Raw genomic sequence first — 26,113 nt, 5'->3', positions numbered from 1 at the left:
CCCCTCCCCCCCGCTCCCTCGCCTCCCTCGGGAGGGAACACCCCTCGGTGTTCTGCTATGAATGAACTATTTCAAGAAAATAATTATACGCATTGATTTAGTCCACACCATGAACTAAACTACTGAATCAGGCCTATGCAACAAGTGCTGTCCAACTCAGAGTTACTAATTGCATTGCATTCAGCAGCCTGGGTGGAGAACATGCACAGGCTCCCACTCCCTGTCTGAGCGAACGAGGGCACCCAGACCAATCACGACGCTGCTGTCATGCTGGTGACAGCAGCGTCGTGATTGGCTTAGGTGAGTTTTGGAGCCTGTGTTTCTCCGTGTGTCACATAGGAACTGAAGGGTATGGAGCAGAAGCAGCAGCCAGCAGCCAGGTAAGTGAAATTGTCTTTTTTTTTCTGACCGCCCCTCCCATACTATTATGTGGCAGCTGCCACTGTGCACAACCAACTGAGATATTACACTGCCTGCAACATCTCACTCTAAGAAGGGCTTTCACTATCAAACTGGCCACTCACACACCCTAAATGCAACACACACGTGTTTGGGGCATTCCCAGGGCCAGACTGGCCATAGAGGGCACCAGGCATTAGGCATTTCCCCGGTGGGCCGCCAGGGTGGGGACAGGTTTTGGGCCCCTGGGGGCCGTTTTTGTTACAGGGCCACTTTTGCAGCATAGCTTCAATATCGGCCCCTGTAACAAAATTGGCTGAAACCGGCCCTGGCAAATAGCTCGGCCGCAACCCCAACCCCCGGGGGGGGGCGGCTGAGCACTTTGCCAAGGCCGGTTTTGGTTCCTAGTCCATCCCTGGGCATTCCCTTCAGAGCCTTCTCTTCTCACTGCTGCATCTCCATAGAAGGGTATCTCTGCTTCCAAATGTTTGCCTGTATTCACAAACTTCACCTTGGTAGTCAACGATTTCTGCAAATTTCTGAAATGCCTGTGCGAAAATCATGAATTTCTAAACTTTCGCATACTGGTACACTGGGGCACACAATAATAATTGCACCGTGGGATGCAAAATAATATTAGTACCCTGGGGCGCACAATAATACTGGTACCCTGGTGTGCACAATAATACTGGTACTCTGGGATGCACAATAATACTGGTACCATTGGGCGCACAATAATACTGGTACCCTGGGACACACAATAATAAGGGCACCCTGGGGTGCACAATAATACTGGTACCCTGAGGTGCACAATAATACAGGTACCCTGGGGCTCACAATAATACTGGTACCCTGGTGTGCACAATAATACTGGTACCCTGCGGTGTACAATAATACTGATACCTTGGGACGCACAATAATACTAGTACCCTGGGGCTCACACTAATAATGGCACCCTGGTGATGCGCAATAATACTGGTACCCTGGGGTGCGCAATAATATTGGTACCCTGGGGTGCACAATAATACTGGTACCCTGGGGCTCACACTAATAATGGCACCCTGGGATGTGCAATAATACTGGTACCCTGGGGTGTACAATAATACAGGTACCCTGGGGTGCACATTAATACTGGTACCCTGGGATGCACAATAATACTGGTACCCTGGGGCTCACACTAATAATGGCACCCTGCGATGTGCAATAATACTGGTACCCTGGGGTGCACAACAATACTGGTATCCTGGGGTGCACAATAATACTGGTACCCTGGGGTGCACAATAATATTGGTTCCCTGGGACACACAATAATATTGGTACCCTGGGGCTCACACTAATAATGGCACCCTGGGATGCGCAATAATACTGGTACCCTGAGATGCACAATTATACTGGTACCCTGGGACGCACAATAATACTGGTACCCTGGTGTGCACAATAATACTGGTACCCTGGGGCTCACACTAATATTGGCACCCTGGGATGCGCAATATTACTGGTACTCTGGGACACACAATAATACTGGTACCCTGGTGTGCACAATAATACTGGTACCCTGGGGCTCACACTAATAATGGCACCCTTGGATGCGCAATAATACTGGTACCCTGAGATGCGCAATAATACAGGTAACCTGACAATAATACTGGTACCTTGGTGTGCACAATAAAACTGGTACCCTGAGGTGCACAATAATACTGGTACCCTGCGACTGGAAAATAATACTGGTACCCTGGGATGCACAATAATACTGGTACCCAGAGGTGCACAATATTACTGGTATCCTGAGGCACACAATAATACTGGTACCCTGGGGCGCACAATAATACTGGTACCCTGGTGTGCACAATAATACTGGTACCCTGGGACACACAATAATAAGGGCACCCTGGGGCGCACAATAATACTGGTACCCTGGGGTGCACAATAATACAGGTACCCTGGGGCTCACAATAATACTGGTACCCTGGTGTGCACAATAATACTGATACCCTGCGGTGTACAATAATACTGATACCTTGGGACGCACAATAATACTAGTACCCTGGGGCTCACACTAATAATGGCACCCTGGTGATGAGCAATAATACTGGTACCCTGGGGTGCGCAATAATATTGGTACCCTGGGGTGCACAATAATACTGGTATCCTGGGGTGCACAACAACAATGGTACCCTGGGGTGCACAATAATACTGGTACCCTGGGGCGCACAATAATACTGGTACCCTGGGGCTCACACTAATAATGGTACCCTGGGATGTGCAATAATACTGGTACCCTGAGATGCACAATATTACTGGTACCCTGGGACGCACAATAATACTGGTACCCTGGTGTGCACAATAATACTGGTACCCTGGGGCTCACACTAATAATGGCACCCTGGGATGCGCAATAATACTGGTACCCTGGGGTGTACAATAATACAGGTACCCTGGGGTGCACAATAATACTGGTACCCTGGTGTGAACAATAATACTGGTACCCTGCGGTACACAATAATACTGGTACCCTGGGACGCACAATAATACTTGTACCCTGGTGTGCACAATAATACTGGTACCCTGGGGTGCACAATAATACTGGTACCCTGGGATGCACAATAATACTGGTACCCTGGGGCTCACACTAATAATGGCACCCTGGGATGTGCAATAATACTGGTACCCTGGGGTGCACAACAATACTGGTATCCTGGGGTGCACAATAATACTGGTACCCTGGGGTGCACAATAATACTGGTACCCTGGGGTGCACAATAATATTGGTTCCCTGGGACACACAATAATATTGGTACCCTGGGGCTCACACTAATAATGGCACCCTGGGATGCGCAATAATACTGGTACCCTGAGATGCACAATTATACTGGTACCCTGGTGTGCACAATAATACTGGTACCCTGGGGCTCACACTAATATTGGCACCCTGGGATGCGCAATATTACTGGTACCCTGGGACACACAATAATACTGGTACCCTGGTGTGCACAATAATACTGGTACCCTGGGGCTCACACTAATAATGGCACCCTTGGATGCGCAATAATACTGGTACCCTGAGATGCGCAATAATACAGGTAACCTGACAATAATACTGGTACCTTGGTGTGCACAATAAAACTGGTACCCTGAGGTGCACAATAATACTGGTACCCTGCGACTGGAAAATAATACTGGTACCCTGGGATGCACAATAATACTGGTACCCTGAGGTGCACAATATTACTGGTATCCTGAGGCACACAATAATACTGGTACCCTGGGATGCACAATAATACTGGTACCCTGGTATGCAAAATAATACTAGTACCCTGAGGTGCACAATAATACTGGTACCCTGGGGTGCACAATAATTCTGGGTCCCTGGGGCGCACAATAATACTGGTACCCTGGGATGCACAATAATACTGGTACCCTGGGGCGCACAATAATAATGGCACCCTGGGATGCGCAATAATACTGGTAGCCTGGGGTGTACAATAATACTGGTAGCCTGGGGCTCACACTAATAATGGTACCCTGGGACGCGCAATAATACTGGTACCCTGGGACGCACAATAATACTGGTACCCTGGGACTCACACTTATAATGGCACCCTGGGATGCGCAATAATACTGGTACCCTGGGGCGCACAATAATACTGCTACCCTGGGACGCACAATAATACTGGTACCCTGGGGCGCACAATAATACTGGTACCCTGGGACGCACAATAATACTGTTACCCTGGGGCTCACACTAATATTGGCACCCTGGGATGCGCAATAATATCCCTCATCAGAAGACTGGAGGAGTGCGGGGTCACAGGGAGCGCAAGAGATTGGTTGGCTTCTTATCTGGGTAGCCGGCAACAGCTGGTCTCGCTTCCTCCTTTCCGCTCTGAGCCACGGAAAGTGGGACAGGGGGTTCCACAGGGCTCGGCCATCAGCCCGATACTTTTCAATCTGTATCTTCGCCCCCTAGTCCAGCTTATTAAATCTTTTGGTGTCTCGGCTTTTAATTACGCCGACGACACCCAGCTGGTCTTTTCTCTGGAGGGTAACAACGCGGTCTCACTGGAAACTTTCCATCGCTGTATGGCAGCTACAGCGGATTGGCTTCGAGCCAATTCCCTCCAATTTAACAGCTCTAAGACGGAGGTGCTCCACTGCTCCAGTGATCGAATTCCACGGGCTCTTCCAGAGAACTTCTGGCCCATTGCTTTCCCGGAACCAGTAGCGGCGGCGGAATCAGCCCGCAACTTGGGGGTTATTTTTGGCCCGAACCTACAGCTCGACCTGCACGTAAACAAAACTATCTCTACGTGCATGATGCTGTTACGCATGTTGCGCAAAGTTCTGCCTCTTCTCCCCGCCCAGGCCAGGCCAGAGGTAGTTCGCAGTACTATTTTAAGTCGTTTAGACTACTGCAATGCGCTGCTTCTGGAGGCCCCAAAAAACCTGGTGGGGAAGTTACAACGGGTGCAGAACATGGCGGCCAAGCTGGCTCTCTCGCGGGCTAGATCTAGCTCTTCCACTCTGGCTTTAAGAGACCTGCACTGGCTCCCGGTGCATTTGCGAGTGATGTATAAGGCCGCGTGTTTGGTGTTCAAGGCCCTACACCAACAGGGCCCAATACCACTTCGCGACATGTTTGCTTGGTATGCTGCTTCGCGGCCCCTCCGCTCATCCTCAGCCAGCTTGTTGGTGGTCCCGAGGTTCCAGAGAGTCAGGATGGGTGGCCGCTCATTTAGTGTTGCGGCGGCCAGACTATGGAACTCCCTGCCTCTCTCTCTGAGAAGCCACAAGGACTACCTACCATTTAGGAAAGCGCTGAAAACGCATTTGTTCCCGAAAATTGTTTGAGCAGTGAGTTGTGTGTCTGCCGAAGTTCAAAGCGCCAGGATGCCCTCTGGGTGATAGGTTGCGCTTTATAAGTACACAAAATAAATAAATAATACTGGTAGCCTGGGGTGCACAATAATACTGGTACCCTGGGGTGCACAATAATACTGGTACCCTGGGGTGCACACTAATACTGGTACCCTGGGGTGCACAATAATACTGGTACCCTGGGACACACAATAATATTGGTACCCTGGGGCTCACACTAATAATGGCACCCTGGGATGAGCAATAATACTGGTACCCTGAGATGCACAATTATACTGGTACCCTGGGACGCACAATAATACTGGTACCCTGGTGTGCACAATAATACTGGTACCCTGGGGCTCACACTAATATTGGCACCCTGGGATGCGCAATAATACTGGTAGCCTGGGCTGTACAATAATACTGGTACCCTGGGGTGCACAATAATACTGGAACCCTGTGGTGCACAATAATACTGGTAGGCTGGGGTGCACAATAATACTGGTACCCTGGGACACCCAATAATACTGGTACCCTGGGGTGCACAATAATACTGGTACCATGGGGTGCACAATAATACTGGTACCCTGGGGTGCACAATAATACTGGTACCCTGGGACACCCAATAATACTGGTACACTGGGGCTCACCCGAATAATGGCACCCTGGCATGCGCAATAATACTGGTACCCTGAAGTGCCATGCTACTGCAGTGACGGTGAGGCGCACACCGTTGATGGTTACCTGTATTGCCAGGCAGGTGCGGTTACTACAGTGAAGTTTATACTCTCCGTTAATACGCCGCAGTGCCAGGCTATGCAGTAATGGCCAGAAGGTCCCACTCACCATTGGTGCACCTCAGTGCCAGGCTGGTACCAGTGCTGCAGTCGATGCAGCAGTCTTCAGTCTTGCCCCGGTGCTGGATGTGAGCTGTCACCGTCCTCCCAGACGTCACTGCCTCGAAGCTTCCGATGACTTCCGTCTCCTCCAATGGGAAGATGAACACACCTGTCACAGAAAGTAAAAAGTCAGATTGGCAGGTCAGAACTAGAAAAGATAAGCCAGCCCTGCAGGAGAGAGAACCATGGCATTCTACAGGTGTTTGTGACCTCATGTAATCAACGGTGACGGAAGTGCAGGTGAGACACATCCCATGGGGCGTAAACCGAGGTGAGGGGTAATCCTGGCTCGTTTCACGATTAGGGAGTCGGACTGGGTCCAGTCTCAGAAGTGGACTCTTAGGTAAATTTCCTATTAGGTGCTACAGGAGTGAGTCTGAGAGGTGAACTCCCTTGATGGTGTAGACAGGTGACATGAACACTCTACATGGAGATACTGGGTCCAGCTATCTACATTGCAGCAGTAGTTGGTATGGTGACTCCCATGGGCCTACTTTGCTGAACTTAGCTCATGCTTCCCACAGTATTAGGTGAGTCTCACAGACGTTGTTTGTATGGATGTTAGATTAGCTTTCTTCTGGTGGCACAGAGAGTTGAAATAAGTCCTGCATTTGTTCTCTAGGTAGGTATGAGAGTGCAAGTGCTTTGGTGGAACACTGTGTTGGCGTGAGTGCCACAGGCCTTTTCTGTGTGATATATTGTGATGTGTGGGTGGATGTAGAAGGGTGTGTGCACTGCTGATCTGACAATTATTTTATCCATGGTGGTGTGTTTTAGAGGTGTTTTCCATGTACATATTATGTCCTGTATTCAATCTTGAATTTAGGCCATGTTTCCTATGGTTTTGAGTGCATTGAAGAGGTGTGGCGCAGCGGCCAGGGTGCCTGACTCCGGACCACGGGGTTCACGGTTTGATCGCCGGCGGCAGGTCAGCCCAGCACCATGTGACTCTGGGCAATAGCTCGCTTAATCTTCCTGAGGGTCCCTAGCACTGGGAAACCACTTTGGAGGTAGCTGTGCGCTTTACAAATTCAAGGTTATATTATTATTATATTGAGGTGAGACATGGTATCTACATACATTTTAGGTCGCGCTTCCTTTGATGGTGTAGTGTCTGTAGGTAAGTTCATGAGGACTGGAGTCCCTTATGTTCATTTTAGCTCATCTTTCCTACGGTGCTTCTAGATGTAGAAGTGTCTACTCTGCGGACCTTAAATTATGCTTCCGGTGATGGCGCACGGTGACGGGGTCCATCCTAGACGCGTTCTCTATTTACAACTTAGCTCATGTTTCTTATAGCAGTGCAATGTGTCGAGAGGCATCCCAAAGCTGTATTCCCTGGTCAAATAACATGTTTTCTCTGGTGGCAGAGGCAGTGGCATAGCGTGGGGGGGGCCACAGGGGGGCTCAAAATTCTTAGGAGGTGCAAAATGTTAAAAGAAAAAAAATGTGTACTACTAATTATTTTTCTTTTAAAATGGTGTGCCAGGAAGTGCTAACAGTCCAGGGGCTAGAGGGCGAAATACTTGCCTTGCCCGGGGTGCCAGCAACCCATGCTACATCGCTGGGCGGAGCATGTCTGGTTCAGTCCCAGCAGTGCCACCTACCTGGATCTTAGGTCATGTTTCGCATGGTGGTTCAGTGTGTGGCAGTTAATTTTTCCAGTATCAGGTTCTCTTCTTCTTAGAATCCCTTCAGGCATATTAACAAGCGGAAGCGATAATTTTCGCTGGCCGCGCCTAGCGCGAGTTTCCCTATCGCCAGCTATCTCTGGAATTCATCGCCAAGCTAGCGCTGTATTAACAACGCTTAGCGCATTGGCGATGACAATTCCAGCAACAGCAGGGAAATGTCCCAACATCGCAGGAAAACCAGCGATGTTCCCTGCTAAACAGCGAAGACCTTGCTGATACGACTCTGTGGTCGTAACCCCACATTCCACCTCCCATGCAAAGTATGCCTCAGACTGGATTTTAGCAGACGTTAGAATCCAGCGTTAATGGGCGGTTTCCGCGATTTTGTTTATCGCTACGCCGGGCAGGGCATTTTTGTAAATATCGCAAAGCTGCTTTTGCGATATTTCCCTATGTAGTCAATTGAGGTACGCCTACTTTGCATCTCATTAATGATGCGATGCAAACCGGGTGCTAAATCACGGAAACACGCGCTAGCGTGTCCTTGTTAATATTGCAATAAAATTATCGCTGCTTTTCGGCTGAAAACGGACGCTAAAGCGGCGATCATTTTATCGCAGCCCCTTGATAATATGCCCCTTGTCTTGCTATGGGATCAATGCCAAGTACTAATGGTTTTAACGCGCAATGGTAGAAGTGGTTGGATGTGATTTCGTAGAAAAACAAACACATAGAGTACCATTGCACCTACCCTGTGTAACAGAAAATGTTCAAAATGAATGGCATCTACCATTTGTTAGAAATCAATTCAAATCAATCAATGACTATTTATAATTGCATTTTTAAAGATGCAAATGCCATTCACTTTTAAAATGGGTTTTCTTGGCTGTGACATTTAACTGTGTGGCGTTTCACTTTATGGCCCTATTTTATTGCTATTCTTGGGGTTACTTCTTAAATCAACGCTTCCTTTCAATGATTTTTCCTTTCCAAGTTACTTCTCTCTCCCTTCTGTTCCTTCCTTTCTTCCTTCCCTGCTTCCTTAAGGTTAAACTTGCCCATTTACTTCACCGATTTCAAAAATTAAGTTTATTTTCTCCCTCCCAGTGCTCCTCCTTTCATCAACTTTTCTTTTTTGTGGTGTTCCCCTTCCACGCCTCATTGCTCCTCTGTGGTGTAAGAGCCAGAGCTGCCGCCTATGGAGCTGGGGAACCAGGTCCGAATCTCGGCGTCGGCTCAACATCCTGTGATTCTGGGCAAATCAGTTCATCTCCCTGTGCCTACTAAAAATGAATGTGTCCTTGTGTAATGTAACTGTAGCTCATGTAAAGCGCTCCAATACCTATCAGTAGAGTTTAAACTATAAAAAACTGCAAATATTAAATGTCCCTCTACCTAGCCTGTATCTACCTTTTCCATCTTAAGTCTTTATCTGCAGTGTTATTAAAACTGTATTCCCTAGGTGGGAATTCAGTTTTATTTTCTCTTAAAAAACAATTATTTTTAATAGTTCTTGGGGGGGTAATATTTTCGACCACACAGTATTTCTATTGTTCTTTTCTCCTCGAAGACTTCGACTACAAGTGGTGCAGAGCAGAATTCCCACGTGCATTTCATTTCCTGAACCCCACCCAGTGCCCTCCTAATGCATGGGCACGCTTTGCAGTTGCCCCGGGGCCCCACGAGCACAGGGGCCCCATGAAGACCAAAATTTAACACAAATTTTCTGTTAAACATTTTTATTCCTGTGAGTGGTTGTGTAGGCAGAGCCCAGTGTGCTGCTTTGCCCGTGGGCCTATAATGCTGTTAAGATGGTGCTGACCCACCGGATCCTCCGCCAAGCCACGAGAGAGCAGGTGATACTACTCCTTGTCTCCTGCCCTCTCACACCCTTCCAGCCTATCTCTGCAACGCCACACAGAGGTGCTGCAGACAGTGGCCCCCTGCTCAGAGCAGGAGTAAGGGCCATATGTATCATACTACCGTTTAGCGAATTCCAAATAGCCAATTTTAAGGAATCACTATTTGGAATTCGCAAAACGGTATGTATGTACAAAATCGCTATTAAATAGCGATTCTTTACCATTCCTAATTTACGATTAGCAAATTGCTAATTGCAAATTACCCATTCATTTCCATGGGTCAGGAGGCCCATAGGAATGAAGGTGCAATTTGCGATTAGCAATTAGCTAATCGCAATTTAGGAATTTCTTCAAGGGTGCAAGGGTGTCTCAAAAAGACATTTGGAGCCATAGGGCGCCCTAAGGGCATGTATGGGCGTCATATGGCACCTTTTGTTTTTTGGAAAAAAGCTTTTTGAAAAGAATTCGCAAATTACCACCAACTAGAAGTTGGTGGTAATTTGCGAATCCTTAATGGCATTTTTGGGATTTTTTTTGTTTGATACATTGCATTTAAGGAATCGCAAAATGTGCGATTCCTTAAGTGCAATCGCAAAATAAGGAATTGCAAATTTTGCTATTCCTTATTTTGCATCAAACATGTTTGATACATACCATTTGTCTAATTAGCATTCGCAAAGGCTGAAATTCGCAGAATTTCGGCCTTTGCGAATGCTAATTAGCTTGATACATATGGCCCTAAATGTTTTCATGAATCCCATTGGAATCTGCACCACCGTGAGAAATTCCGCCTGGTAATTCTGCTGCCTCTCAGTTATTCCCCATTCCAAGGGATCTAACTCATAATTGAAGGCTGTTCCTTTTTGGATCCCAAATACTGGAATCAGCTGCCCTTTCTTTCCCCTTTGCTCCTGCTCGGACCTAATCTTCTTCAAGAAACTCCTGAAAACATGGCTATTCGGTCTTTAATCACCGTATTGAATTGTGACCTGTATCTGATGGCTTCGGCGCCAATAGATCCCCTCCGGGATGATTTGTGCGCCTAATAAATTAATAAAATATATAAATATATAGAATATTCTGTATGTATCGGCACAATAGCGGGCCCCGGAATCTGTGTACAGAATACTTCCAAGCTTGTAATCAGGGCCATGTTGGGCCCGATTCACAGAACTAATTTAAGACAAAATCCTAAACTTACTTCCTTTGGTATTCACAGAAGTTAGGATTTTGTCTTAAGTTTGTCTTAAGACAAACTTAAGACAGACTTAAGTTAGGATTTTGTCTTAAGTCTGTCTTAAGTCTGTCTTAAATTTGTCTTAAGACAAAATCCTAACTTCTGTGAATACCAAAAGTAGTAAGTTTAGGATTTTGTCTTAAAACAAACTTAAGACAAAATCCTAACTTCTGTGAATACCAAAATAAGTTAGTTTAGGATTTTGTCTTAAAACAAACTTAAGACAAAATCCTAACTTCTGTGAATACCAAAAGAAGTAAGTTTAGGATTTTGTCTTAAGTTAGTTCTGTGAATCGGGCCAGTTGTGTTTTAATAATCTTCGGGTTCTTATAAATGGATTGGTATTATTTTGTTTTTCTATGAATTTACATACTTCAGGAAGACATATTATCAAAACTAATCATAAGAATTTTGAAGGGCCAAGTTCTTAATCTTTTCCTGCGTTGTTTGTGGTCTTCCAGGAGTAGTTGACAAAGAAGTGAAAATATAAGGCAATGTGTTTCAAACCAGCCCATTTGAACTTTACTCTGGCAGGCCTTGAGGTACTTTTTGTACTGTTTGTTTGTGTACTTTGTTAAGTGTGTGAGTGGAGTTTGCAGTGACCCCTACCAACTCTCCTCTCGTACATCAAATAAATACTCTACAAAGAACAGTTTGTGGTGGGTGACCAGAGATGGGAAGAGACACTGCAGGCGATGCAGAATTACAGTACAAGATACCACCATATGGGATATGCACAGCTTAAAGAAATAGGAATTCCTAGGCTCCCAGCAATGTGTGTAGTAATCTAGCGTATTACTCAAGGTAGTAGACTAGGGAGTAGGTCCTAGGTATTTGATAATACTCTGTAGGTAAGGTGGGTATTCCCTTTACTGTTTGACCATGTTAGATAAAGGTGGGCCAACCATTTTAATGAAGATGATATAAGGGTCCATAGTACAGAACGGTAGAAAGCAACTTAAATATTACATAATCTACATAACAAGTTGCCGAAGGGTTGCAACAAATCAATCAATAGAGGTTAGGCGAGTGAGAGAGGGAGAGGATGAAAAAAGAAAAGGTGGAGGGGGGGGGGACTGGGTACTGAGGATCAGAGATACACTTGTGATGAAATCTCCGGACAACTTGCGTTGGTTCTGACGCAAAGACTAAAGACATTGGCTGAAGGAGAAGGGTATATTGTCTAAGGAAGGACCAGTGGTTTTTCAGGGCCCTGAACTCATGTATTTAAAGATTTTAACACAAGTTTGTGCTGTTTATTGATGAGGAGACCTCTAGCACGCTAATACCCGTAGATGGTACCTGATGTTGGATCAGGCGTGTTCTCTCTTACACTGTAGTTCATATGTTTTTTAAAGTTAGGATTAAAATCCTTGTTTTATGAGGGCGCCTGTTTGTAGTTGGCGACTCAGGCTACGCAAACACATCTGACAAGCCCGATCTACTACAGCACGTAAAAGCTCCACTACCAACTCTCCCAGTTTTGTCTGATTTACTTCAACACCCCACACTTCATGAGTGGAATACCATTTATTTGAAGTCCAACGTAGTATATAGCACACCTACCAATGATGATCTTGCGCTTTGATGGTCTGCTGTTACAAAGATCGAATAAAGCTGTGTGAACTTGAAGGACACCTACCAACCACAAGACCGCTCTTCCCCATTGCCAAGGCTTGTGGTAACTTTCAACAGGATGTCATTGCATTTGAACCTCATTCTTGTCCTCCATAAGTCTCCCCTAAATAGAGAAACCTTGTTTGGAGGAGCCCTCACTAAGTCACTATCCTGTGTTCCAGATTTTAACGGTGTCCTGTAAATGAAAGGCAGAGTCAGATAGTACAATTTAGTCCATGTCTGGGGTAAAAAGCCTTGTACACATCTGCATTCTGCCCATGGGGTAAAGAGTTCCATTAAGCCCGCAGGGATCTCCAGCCAGTAGCTCGTGAGCTACTGTAGCTCTTGAGCTAACTCTGAGTAGCTCACCTGTGTGCAGCCCAGCTTATTAAATTAGAAAGATTTTGCTTGGTTGAATTAATATCCATATAAAGAAATTGAAATTATACTGCACTATTAATATTAGTAGCTGTTAATGTGTTTTATTGAACATAAGTAGCTCTCAATACAGAAAAGGTTGGAGACCCCTGGCTCATCTGTGCAATGTGCATTTGCATCTCATGTTTGATTGCCTCACCCTGATATTTAATTTTTTTTCCTTTAAATAGGCCATTTTATAACATACTGAAGGATAGTATATGTGTGACTTTTATCTGCGGCTTATGAGGTGGCTAGGTGGCTTGCTAATGTGTTGATGCCGGCGTGTGACGGACAGGACGCGCACACTGCTGAAACCCTCTGATTGAAGTCTGACCACTGCTGATGGAGAGGTCTGATTGGAACCTCCCCTGAAAATTGAGAGAGCTTTGATTAAGCCTTGCCGGCAGCGGTGATTACAGTCCGACATTTAATGATGTAAAGACCTGCTTGGACTTTACCCTACAATTATGGAGCGCGTTATCTGGACACGCATGTGAAGTTGCGTAGTGCTTGGATTGGAACCCCAGTTGTAATAATGGAAAATTCTGATTCAACCCCAAGGGTGGACAGTGTTCACTGGAGTGCCACTTGTATTGATTGGGAGATGTGATTGGAGCCCACAATCAAACATCGCGAGGTCTGATTGGAGGCTCACCTGCAGCGATTGTGCGAAGAGATTCTATCCCCGCTTACAATAATAACAAAGTTTACGTTTTTTATCACTTTAAATAGTAGAAGGCTATGATTGCATTGTTGACGTAAGCAGTGTACTCTACCATCAGTTTACCTTCAGCGGGCTCAAAATCTATATTCATGTATGTGAGATGCGCTGTGAGTCCCATCGTGAAGCCGTTGGCGCTAGCCTTGACGCTGGATGTTTTCAGAGGCAGCGGAGACCAGGTTGAGTGGTTGTACAAGCCTGGCATAATCGCCAGCAGCACCTAGGAAGAAATAAACATAAGCTTAGAGGAGCAGAAGAAAGCTTAGCATAGACAACACCACTAACCATGGTGTCAGTAAAAGGAGAAGTAAGTGGCTTGGCAGAGAACCTGCCCACGTGTGGAGCGAACAAAGTTTGTGGTGACTCTATATTGAGAGTTCGGGTGGCAGGGTTGGTGGTTGTGGCATTGGAAATCTGAGGGGTGGTTGTTGGTTTTATGCTGGTGAGTTTGAAGATCAACAATAGTCTCTGGTATTGATGGGGAGGAAGTTGATGGATATTCATTGGAGTTCTTGTTCTGTAGTTATTTATGGTGGTGAGTGGATTTGTCTCAGTTGCAACAATTGGCTTTCTTGGTGGTTTAAGTCGCAAGTAGGTAGCCAGACCACTGTCATCCCTCAGATAATCTGTACTTTTCACACAAGTTAAATATCGGCTCTAAAAAGAGGCGCTTCATTCTACTCTCTCAGCTATGCTTCAGGGTGGGAACACACTTTTTTAATAGTGTCAGAGTTAAGAGCAGCTGCTCATAGTGGGTAAAGTGGGAGGTGTCAGACTTGGATGAGTTGTTATTGGCTGCGGGAATGCTAGAAATGCCAGACTTGGAGTAATAATGTTTGTCATGCTGATGACAGTGAAGGTGACCCTGTTGTAGTTGCTGCTCATGGTTTTGGCAGCCGGGTAAACTCATTTGGACTTGTGGTTGTGCTTGGTGGTGACAATGGATGTGCGTGTAGTTCATAGAGGTGACCGTGGATGTGTCTTGTTTGGAGCAGTTGGGGTTCATGGTGGTGACACTCAAGGTGCCTTAGAAGGTGCAGTAGGTGTCCTTGTTGATGAGTTGTCTGTGTTGAAGGTGTCAGTGTTGGAGGAGTCTGTGTTGGGGTTTATGGCGGTGACAATGGAGGACTCAAAGTTAGAGTAGACACAACAAGGCACCTGCCTGGGTCTTAATGATCCTGTTGGTCTCCAGCTCAGGCAGTTTCTGCTGTGATGTCAGCCATCACTGGCCTTCTCTAAAGGATGTATGACGTTACAACGCATACCGTTACAATGCATTTTTTACAAGGCAACATCCATTACAACGCATTTCATTACAACGCATGCCATTACAACGAATTTTTAAAAACTACCTTTACAACGCATTCCATTACAACGCATACTACCTTTACAACACATACCATTACAACGCACAACATTACATTGCATGTATGGTAAGTATTGGATAGGGTAGGGGTAAAAAATACTATTCTAACTCCAGGGGGGTGCAATAGTAGGGTAAGTGTTGGATAGTGTAGGGGTAAAATTACTATTCTAACTCCAGGGGGTGCAACAGTAGGGTAAGTGTTGGAAAGTGTAAGGGTACTATGCGTTGTAATGTTATGCGTTGTAATGGTATGCGTTGTAATGACATGCATTGTAGTGGTATGCGTTGTAGTGTCATGCGTTGTAATGGTTGCGTTGTAATGGCATGCAATGTAATGGATGTTGCGTTGTAAAAGTTTCGTTGTAATGGTAGTGCGTTGTAAAAGTTGCGTTGTAAAGGTTGTTTCCCTTCTCTAAAGCAGGGCCCAAGTGTGGCCTTTTGAGTGGCCCAAATCTCACTGATTCACACAAGTTATGTTGATCTGCATGCAATACATTAATTTCTATACAATAATAGTGATCTTTTACGTCAATATGTTGGATAATGCACATTCAAGTCTTTTGTTTGAGAAAACATGTGGTTTAAGGTGTCTGGTTTTAAAGCAGGGCAAATTGGTTCATGTCCCCAATATGTGTGTTTATATCAACTTGAAAAACCATGGGTGGAATGTTTGCCCACTTTGCCACAAGACAAGCCATATGCTAATTAGACCTGCTCCTGCTCCAATAGGAACAATCCAGCCTGAGCTGCCAGGTCAGATGCTCTCTGATTGGAGTACAAGCAACCCCTGGTCCCTTTCATCCTTGTTGGGTTTCATCAGTGAGGTGAGGGGTGAGTCCCAAGGGAGCATGAAGACCAGGTTTGGGCATCACCATTGCACTTCCGGTCTCACTTAGAAGAACAACAAGTGATGGGTAGAATGCTTACATCTAAAGACAGGTAGTTACTTGGCCTGTCCAGTCCATCATTCTTTTCCAACCATGCCACTCCAGCTAGGAACGAGGCCTATGCTAACCTGACTTGGTCCCGCTGAAAGATCGGGGGCTGCTTGTGTTCTGGGTCAGGAGGGACATGGCCTGGCCGTAAGGGCTTAATAGTTCCTCCTGGAGCACGATCAATGGTAATTTGCATATGGTTGTTGTCTGTCTTGAGTGGCACAATGAGCAAACAAACAATGGTCTGGAATGTGGCCCAGATTAATTACCAGCAGCAGAGATTTATTGAGGCATTCCATCCATCACTTTTTACATTCACTTAAAGATTGCGCCCATTTGGTGCATTGATGTACATAAATACTGGTGTGTATCAATTACTGAAATGGTGATCATGCAGAATATATTGGCTTTTAGGTAGCTGAAGGTAGAGGAGTGTCGCCCCACAGGAAAAATAAAATAATAACAACATTTTATCATTTTATTTTTGAACAAAAAAATGGGTGGTACGCGCACAGCAAATTGTTTTTCCACAAGGTAAACTGAGGTAAAGTCTGTAGTGTGCTCTGAGGGAATCCCTGTCCGACCAGACAGAGAGTAGTATCCACAAGAACCAATACATAGCTCTCCCTCTTGGGAGAGAGCACCTCTAAGCACAACTGAGTGGTGACCGGTGGTCTTCTTCCATACGTCTCAAATATGTCAAAAGTTCAATCCTGACACAAAGGAGTGGTTTTTCCACTTTCTTGATTTATTAAACACATTGTAATTTCATGGTTCAATAGTGGATACTTGAACAGTTCATATTCATTGGTTGACAATCGATGATATATATATAATCAAAGCAAATCCCGATGCATTTCGGGCCCGCCCTTCGTCAGGGGATTACTCTACAAACAAAATAAAAGAATCAACGTATCAGAACGATATCCACATCTCAATCAGTATTAAAACATAGCAATAAAAACAAGATCCATAACCAACCGATCGGTGAACAAAAGTGGGGGGAATTAATGTGATGAACACAAAAGAATGGTAAACCAAAACATGAACTAACTGTAAAAAGGTGTGGCATCCCAAATTCAAAAAGTGGCTAAAAAGGGTAAGAGAGCTGGTGGTGTTAGTGAAAAGTATCAAAGCTTGTGTTCGCAAAAGAAAATGTGACCGTGAAATAGTCAGCATGCAAGTGCTAAGAATCGCCAGTAATGCGTTTAGAAAGCGTAGGTCCCCGTAGGGTACTCACAGTCAGCGGACTACGCGTGCACTACGCGGAGTTCCCGGTTAGCGTCTGTGTATCAAGCGGAACCGTGGTGAACTTAACATTGATGTGGAAAGTGAACAACATAAAGAAAGGACTATTGGAAAGCGTTATCAAAAGTGAGCGCCATATTGGAAAGTGTATTAGTCAGAGAGAAAAGAAGGTGCACTTGGTGTGACTAGAAAGTAGGAGTGAAATAAGATTGTTGTGGCATCATTAATACAGTTAAGAAATTAAAGAAATGTTAAAGATAACATTGGAATTCCATGCGGTCATTCAGCCCATTGGGTACCATGGTGGACAAGTACCGGATCCAAAAGTTCTCTCATTTCAAAAGAGTGTTCTTATTGTTCATGGTGGGTTTCACCTGTTCCAAAATGAGGAATTTGAGTTGAGCCACGTTGTGGCGATTTTCATGGAAATGTGTGGCCACTGTCGTTTTAGCATTCACAGATCGGATATTACTCTTATGTTCCAGGATCCTGACGCGGATCTTCCTTTCAGTGTGGCCAATGTAACATTTCCCACACGGGCATTTGAGTAAGTAGATAACATTGCTACTGTTGCAGGTGGCATTGACTTTGAGCTTTATGGGATAGCCTTTCAATGGATGGTTGGTGGTATTGCCTTGGATACAATTATTGCCATTGCTGCAGTTGTAACATGGTTGTAAACCTTTGTATGTGGTTAGAGTGGTCGGTTCGTGGGGTTTTGTCAAAATTTCCTTCAGGTTGCGACCCCTGGTGAAAGCAAACATGGGTGGTTGGTTGAAAAGGCCCTGGAAATCAGGTTCCAAGTTCAAGATCGACCAGTGTTTACGGATGATACGTTTGAACGTATTGGAAAGAGCAGAGTATTTGGACACAACGACCATTCGATCTGAATGTTTCTTAGGTTTAGGTAGATGTAACGTTCTTCTAGTGGTTTTCTCACTTCTGTTAATGGCCATGTCCAGAATGGGGGTAGGATAACCTCGTGCTCTCATTTTCAATAACATGTTCCTCATCTCCTGTTTACTTTCCCCTTCATCGGAAACAATGCGTTTCACACGAAGAAGTTGGGCATAGGGTAAATTGTTCTTTAAATTCCAAGGGTGAAAACTCTTGTAATGAAGGGTTGAGTTCCTGTCCGTCGGTTTGCGAAAAATGGTGGTGGACCATTGACCTGTGTCTCTACGGACTTCGACATAAAGATAATGAATACAACTTTTGTTGTAAACCCACGTGAACTGTATCCTGTCGTTGATGTTATTCCATGAGGTTAAGAAACCAACCAAAGTGTCAGCGGTACCGTCCCAAAGTAGAAAAATGTCATCTATGTAGCGTAGATATAATTTCCCATGTTCCAACCAACTGGTTTGGCTCAAGATGTGTGTCTCTTCGAATTGCCTCATGAAGATATTCGCGTAGCAAGGAGCTGCGCAATTTCCCATGGCCGTACCATTGAGTTGGTGTATCCATTTGCCCAATGTGGTGAAATAACTGTGGTAGAGGATAAACATTGATAATTCCATCAAAAATACTTTCAAATCATGATCCAAATCAGATGAGGCTAATACATGTTCGATAGCTTCGAGGGGGATGGATGTGTAGAGTGATGTGACATCTACGGTGCACATGATCAAATCACTGTCTCTCAATCCTTCCATGGTGGATTCAAGTTTCAAAAGAAAGTCAGTGGTGTCTCGTACGTGTGATGTTGTTTTCAAGACAAATGGTTGAAAGTATCGATCAAGAAATTTGCCAGTGTTCTCATGAATAGTTCCTTTTGTAGAAACAATTGGGCGAAATGGAACCTGATTTCCAGGGCCTTTTCAACCAACCACCCATGTTTGCTTTCACCAGGGGTCGCAACCTGAAGGAAATTTTGACAAAACCCCACAAACCGACCACTCTATCCACATACAAAGGTTTACAACTATGTTACAACTGCAGCAATTGCAATAATTGTATCCAAGGCAATACCACCAACCATCCATTGAAAGGCTATCCCATAAAGCTCAAAGTCAATGCCACCTGCAACAGTAGCAATGTTATCTACTTACTCAAATGCCCGTGTGGGAAATGTTACATTGGCCACACTGAAAGGAAGATCCGCGTCAGGATCCTGGAACATAAGAGCAATATCCGATCTGTGAATGCTAAAACGACAGTGGCCACACATTTCCATGAAAATCGCCACAACGTGGCTAAACTCAAATTCCTCATTTTGGAACAGGTGAAACCCACCATGAACAATAAGAACACTCTTTTGAAACGAGAGAACGTTTGGATCCGGTACTTGTCCACCATGGTACCCAATGGGCTGAATGACCGCATGGAATTCCAATGTTATCTTTAACATTTCTTTAATTTCTTAACTGTATTAATGATGCCACAACAATCTTATTTCACTCCTACTTTCCAGTCACACCAAGTGCACCTTCTTTTCTCTCTGACTAATACACTTTCCAATATGGCGCTCACTTTTAATAACGCTTTCCAATAGTCCTTTCTTTATGTTGTTCACTTTCCACATCAATGTTAAGTTCACCACGGTTCCGCTTGATACACAGACGCTAACCGGGAACTCCGCGTAGTGCACGCGTAGTCCGCTGACTGTGAGTACCCTACGGGGACCTACGCTTTCTAAACGCATTACTGGCGATTCTTAGCACTTACATGCTGACTATTTCACGGTCACATTTTCTTTTGCGAACACAAGCTTTGATACTTTTCACTAACACCACCAGCTCTCTTACCCTTTTTAGCCACTTTTTGAATTTGGGATGCCACACCTTTTTACCGTTAGTTCATGTTTTGGTTTACCATTCTTTTGTGTTCATCACATTAATTCCCCCCACTTTTGTTCACCGATCGGTTGGTTATGGATCTTGTTTTTATTGCTATGTTTTAATACTGATTGAGATGTGGATATCGTTCTGATACGTTGATTCTTTTATTTTGTTTGTAGAGTAATCCCCTGACGAAGGGCGGGGCCCGAAATGCATCGGGATTTGCTTTGATTATATATATATCATCGATTGTCAACCAATGAATATGAACTGTTCAAGTATCCACTATTGAACCATGAAATTACAATGTGTTTAATAAATCAAGAAAGTGGAAAAACCACTCCTTTGTGTCAGGATTGAACTTTTGACATATTTGAGACGTATGGAAGAAGACCACGGGTCACCACTCAGTTGTGCTTAGAGGTGCTCTCTCCCAAGAGGGAGAGCTATGTATTGGTTCTTGTGGATACTACTCTCTGTCTGGTCGGACAGGGATTCCCTCAGAGCACACTACAGACTTTACCTCAGTTTACCTTGTGGAAAAACAATTTGCTGTGCGCGTTCCACCCATTTTTTAGTTCATACTATTCTTCTGACCCAGGAACCCAGCACGCTACGTCTTCAACATGAACTACGATTCTGTTACCGGCATGACCGACCTAAAGGCGAGTACGTTCGCCTTCACTACCGAGTATGCCGACAAAATATATGGGATGATCCGTGAAGACATCACTTCCACTGCAAGCACCCGCAGTGTTGAGAGCAACATCAAACAATTGCTCTACCTACTCAAAAAAGAATCAAATCAGAAGCTGCATGCCAGCACATTGGTGCGATACCATCATGCACAAAGGATCCCACGGGGCCTGAGGGTCCCTTTAAAACCTTTACTATGCAAAAACAACACCAAGTTCGTTGAGCGGTGGTATTCCATCCTCAACAAGTGTTCCCTCGACCTGATCCTCCTGATCGTGGAAGAGTTGTCCAAAACGTTGGACGAGTTGTCTCAAGAGATAAAGAACGTAAGGGAGGAGCTGGACAATACCGTGTCCGCCGAAGAACTCACAAAGATGTTGGATGATGTTAACATACAGTTGGAGAAACACACACGTGAAACACAGGAAAGAAAATTCCGTAAATTTAAAAGAGATACCATTGACTATAAGCTCGTCGAGGTGTACACATGGGCAGAGGTGTACGCCAGCCGACGACCAAACAAACCGTATAACCCTTTCTCTGGGAATGAAACTTCATTCTCAGAGGATGAAAATCACCAGAAATCCACAGAGAGGCCATCTGACACTGAGCCCCAAACTGCGAGTACATCCACAACACCTGCGGTTCATTTTTTAGAACCGGGCCAGGATCAACAATCCGACCCCGGCGGGGCAAAACCCGCCGCGGAAACAGAAAAAGAACAAACGCCGCCAGTCAACAAGAGCAAGAAACCCTACAGACGCAAGTGAACCCCGCTGATAATTTAGTTATCAATATTTCTTCGATGCAACTTTCCTTTGAGGAAATCAGGACCTTACAGAAGGGTCAATCATTTGTCCCTACGACTGGATCTAACACTCTAGAATTGGAGGTGAGGGCCTTCAAACTGATACGTAACATCAGACTCAGACACTACTTTCAGAACATCTCCCCGATGCCACCATTAACTGATGACATGCTCAGACGACTTCGCCCACACAGCACCTTTATGGCACCTCAGAGTCACAAGATCATTGATGCATTCGAAAGTCTGATCAAACAAGAGATTTCAAACTTACCATTTCAACAACCAATGAAACATGGTAACTTATCCAAAAGGGAAAGGAACACTCTGGAACATGGGAAATTATATCTACGCTACATAGATGACATTTTTCTACTTTGGGACGGTACCGCTGACACTTTGGTTGGTTTCTTAACCTCATGGAATAACATCAACGACAGGATACAGTTCACGTGGGATTACAACAAAAGTTGTATTCATTATCTTGATGTCGAAGTCCGTAGAGACACAGGTCAATGGTCCACCACCATTTTTCGCAAACCTTCATTACAAGAGTTTTCACCCTTGGAATTTAAAGAACAATTTACCCTATGCCCAACTTCTTCGTGTGAAACGCATAGTTTCCGATGAAGGGGAAAGTAAACAGGAGATGAGGAACATGTTATTGAAAATGAGAGCACGAGGTTATCCTACCCCCATTCTGGACATGGCCATTAACAGAAGTGAGAAAACCACAAGAAGAACGTTACTTCTACCTAAACCTAAGAAACATTCAGATCGCATGGTCGTTGTGTCCAAATACTCTGCTCTTTCCAATACGTTCAAACGTATCATCCGTAAACACTGGTCGATCTTGACCTTGGAACCTGATTTCCAGGGCCTTTTCAACCAACCCCCCATGTTTGCTTTCACCAGGGGTCGCAACCTGAAGGAAATTTTGACAAAACCCCACGAACCGACCACTCTAACCACATACAAAGGTTTACAACCATGTTACAACTGCAGCAATGGCAATAATTGTATCCAAGGCAATACCACCAACCATCCATTGAAAGGCTATCCCATAAAGCTCAAAGTCAATGCCACCTGCAACAGTAGCAATGTTATCTACTTACTCAAATGCCTGTGTGGGAAATGTTATATTGGCCACACTGAAAGGAAGATCCGCGTCAGGATCCTGGAACATAAGAGCAATATCCGATCTGTGAATGCTAAAACGACAGTGGCCACACATTTCCATGAAAATCGCCACAACGTGGCTCAACTCAAATTCCTCATTTTGGAACAGGTGAAACCCACCATGAACAATAAGAACACTCTTTTGAAACGAGAGAACTTTTGGATCCGGTACTTGTCCACCATGGTACCCAATGGGCTGAATGACCGCATGGAATTCCAATGTTATCTTTAACATTTCTTTAATTTCTTAACTGTATTAATGATGCCACGACAATCTTATTTCACTCCTACTTTCCAGTCACACCAAGTGCACCTTCTTTTCTCTCTGACTAATACACTTTCCAATATGGCGCTCACTTTTGATAACGCTTTCCAATAGTCCTTTCTTTATGTTGTTCACTTTCCACATCAATGTTAAGTTCACCACGGTTCCGCTTGATACACAGACGCTAACCGGGAACTCCGCGTAGTGCACGCGTAGTCCGCTGACTGTGAGTACCCTACAGGGACCTACGCTTTCTAAACGCATTACTGGCGATTCTTAGCACTTGCATGCTGACTATTTCACGGTCACATTTTCTTTTGCGAACACAAGCTTTGATACTTTTCACTAACACCACCAGCTCTCTTACCCTTTTTAGCCACTTTTTGAATTTGGGATGCCACACCTTTTTACCGTTAGTTCATGTTTTGGTTTACCATTCTTTTGTGTTCATCACATTAATTCCCCCCGCTTTTGTTCACCAATCGGTTGGTTATGGATCTTGTTTTTATTGCTATGTTTCAATACTGATTGAGATGTGGATATCGTTCTGATACGTTGATTCTTTTATTTTGTTTGTAGAGTAACCCCCTGACGAAGGGCGGGGCCCGAAATGCATCGGGATTTGCTTTGATTATATATATATCATCGATTGTCAACCAATGAATATGAACTGTTCAAGTATCCACTATTGAACCATGAAATTACAATGTGTTTAATAAATCAAGAAAGTGGAAAAACCACTCCTTTGTGTCAGGATTGAACTTTTGACATATTTGAGACGTATGGAAGAAGACCACCGGTCACCACTCAGTTGTGCTTAGAGGTGCTCTCTCCCAAGAGGGAGAGCTATGTATTGATCATTTTATTTTTCCCGTACTGGCCCAGTTGTATTTTGTTTGACCTGCGGGGCGGGGTGGGCTGGGTTGTCAGCCAGAAAGAGGAGGAGTTGTATATGTCTTGGGCCGGCCAAACAATCATGCGCACTTAGCATATTCTCCACCGGCTGTAATACACTGCCTGGGTGGAGAACATGCTCAGGCTCCCACTTCCTGTCTGAGTGCCGAACCAGCGTTGTGATTGGCAAGGGGAGCTTGGAAGCCTGGGTGCTTCCTGTTCCTGTGTCGTCGGCAGAAGTAGAAAGGGGAAGAGTTGGTGGCCAGGTTTGGAATTTCTTCTTTTTTAAACCCCCCCACCTGCTCCACTACAACTGCCCCGTATCAGCTGCCACTGTTTTTAGGCATGTCCTACTGCTGTGCATATGTAGTGCACTAGAACACATGCTTATATCCAATATACATTGGTTTGCTCTAATCATGTACTAGTTGCATTCACAGCAAACTAATATGCATGTATGTTAGTCTGCCTTGCATGACTTTCATTCTGGTGCACATGTTTAACATGCAGATTCATTTGCATGACACATTGGTTCACCCTCATGATGCACTGATTTGCAATACTATATAAAGCTTTACATTGGCCTACATGTGCCCTCCCATATTTTTGAAAGTGTTATATGCAGATCTTGTTGCATGATGGATTTGTTCCCAATCATGACAAGCTGGTTTGCATATATGCAATTCCAGGTTGCATGCAGGATATGCTGGTTTTCCATGCATTACCTGCTACTATACTGACTTCCATGCATAATGTACTGATAGACATGCATAATTATATAGTTCCCATGCATAACAAACTGGGTTTAAAGAAAAATAAACTTGCTTCTGCAAACAAAATACTATTCGTCTAAGCATCTCCTACTTGTTTGTATGCACAACATACTGCTACATATCTTCGGTGAGCCCATTTGCATTTCCGGTGAGAACGGAAGTGTTAGAAGTAGCTCATGGTGGGGGAGCGGTGGTGTCGGATTGGTGCATGGTGTCTTGAGCGGAGGTGGCTGGCTTGGTGTGTTAGGTGGTGAAAAGGGATTTTCATTTGGGGTGGGGGTATCTAGGCTGTACGATTGAGACTGGCTACATCTGAGTTGGAGAAGTTGGTGTTCATACTTTAACATTTGGAATGCATGGGGTTATAGTTAAGGTTCGACTCAGGATAAAGAAGAAGTCATGAGTGTTCTTGCCTTCTCAAAGACATGCTTGCCACTGCCCATAAGTTACTGTTATTTAGAATATGTTGTATCTTGGGTGCACTGCTGCAGTAGTATGACATTTTCCCCATTGCAGTGATATTGTAAGGGGTTCTTGAAATGATACACCAGTCCAAGTAAATTCGTGAATATAGCCTTATAGCCCGCCGTAGAGGGCTATACCAGCTATTAAAGGCCCTCTCCAGCGTTAAAGGCCCGAGCCGAAGGCGAGGGCCTTTAACAAGGGAGAGGGACTTTAATAGCGGTATAGCCCATCTACGAAGGGCTATAAGGCTATTAGAACATTCTGTCACTAGAGAACAGAATGTTCTAACAAAAAAAACAAAGCCTTATGGGAGCGTGAAGGAATTGGAATCCCCTCCGGTTCCCTGAAGCCTTTGTTCACAGCCAGAGCTGTGAACAAAGAAACATTGGAATGTTGGAGCTCCAGCCTTATACCAGCCATTATAAGCCCAGAGCACTCCATTGTTTTCAATGGAGCTCCCAACATACCAATGTTCTAATTATTATTATTTCCTTTTATCGGTTTCAATACTAAAGTGCTTCAGCTGACACGTGTTTCGCTCAGGTCCCTTTACCAATGAGCTTTTCCAAGTCTCTATAAAAGCTTGTATCAGTAGAAAAGTAATCAGAAATAACAAACAAGTGTGCACACAGTCCAGAAAGATGGTCACATTGATATGTCGGTCTCCTTGCAGTGAAAGCCATGGTCAGATTAATGCGTAGCATGAACTGGGATGATGTGCTAATTTTCTAGGCATTATTACTTTGCAAAAACATTGTAATGGCACTGCAAACTTCATTTTGTAGTACATAAAGTAGCACCACTGTTGTTCTTATTACTTATTACAAAACAAAATTCACAAACCCATGGGTATAAATCTCCACCCCTGCCTCTACTATCTTCTGGGGAGTAGTAGTAAATGTCGCAGGTCCTGGGGGAGTGGCGGGAAAATGGAGACTACTTACTACAAAATAAAAGGGATTTAGGGAGGGGAAAGGAGGGGGTAAGGGAGGGGCATGCTAATACAAACACCACCCACAAAGGAGTAAGACCATTGCTATTGACAAACTACACCTTTAAAG

At 44.6% G+C, this 26,113-nt stretch overlaps 1 protein-coding gene across 3 annotated transcripts in view; it reads right to left on the bottom strand.

Annotated features, from left to right (window-relative positions):
- Positions 1 to 26,113, bottom strand: part of VWA5B2 (von Willebrand factor A domain containing 5B2) — a 275,105-nt gene that overhangs the window by 195,068 nt on the left and 53,924 nt on the right. For all 3 annotated transcript variants that reach the window (XR_015304972.1, XM_086949475.1, XM_086949474.1), the window contains exons 2-3: positions 13,713 to 13,866; positions 6,103 to 6,264 (exon numbers count right to left, since the gene is read on the bottom strand). Coding sequence is in view for 2 of the 3 variants with exons in the window: in XM_086949475.1 (XP_086805601.1) it covers positions 6,103 to 6,264; positions 13,713 to 13,851 (301 nt within the window). In the remaining variant the exon portion in view is untranslated. The remainder of the gene's footprint in view (positions 1 to 6,102; positions 6,265 to 13,712; positions 13,867 to 26,113) is intronic.

This window comes from Lissotriton vulgaris, unplaced genomic scaffold, assembly GCF_964263255.1.
Source record: "Lissotriton vulgaris unplaced genomic scaffold, aLisVul1.2 SCAFFOLD_1206, whole genome shotgun sequence".
Classification (NCBI taxonomy): domain Eukaryota; kingdom Metazoa; phylum Chordata; class Amphibia; order Caudata; family Salamandridae; genus Lissotriton; species Lissotriton vulgaris.
This window is presented reverse-complemented; position numbering and strand designations above follow the sequence as displayed.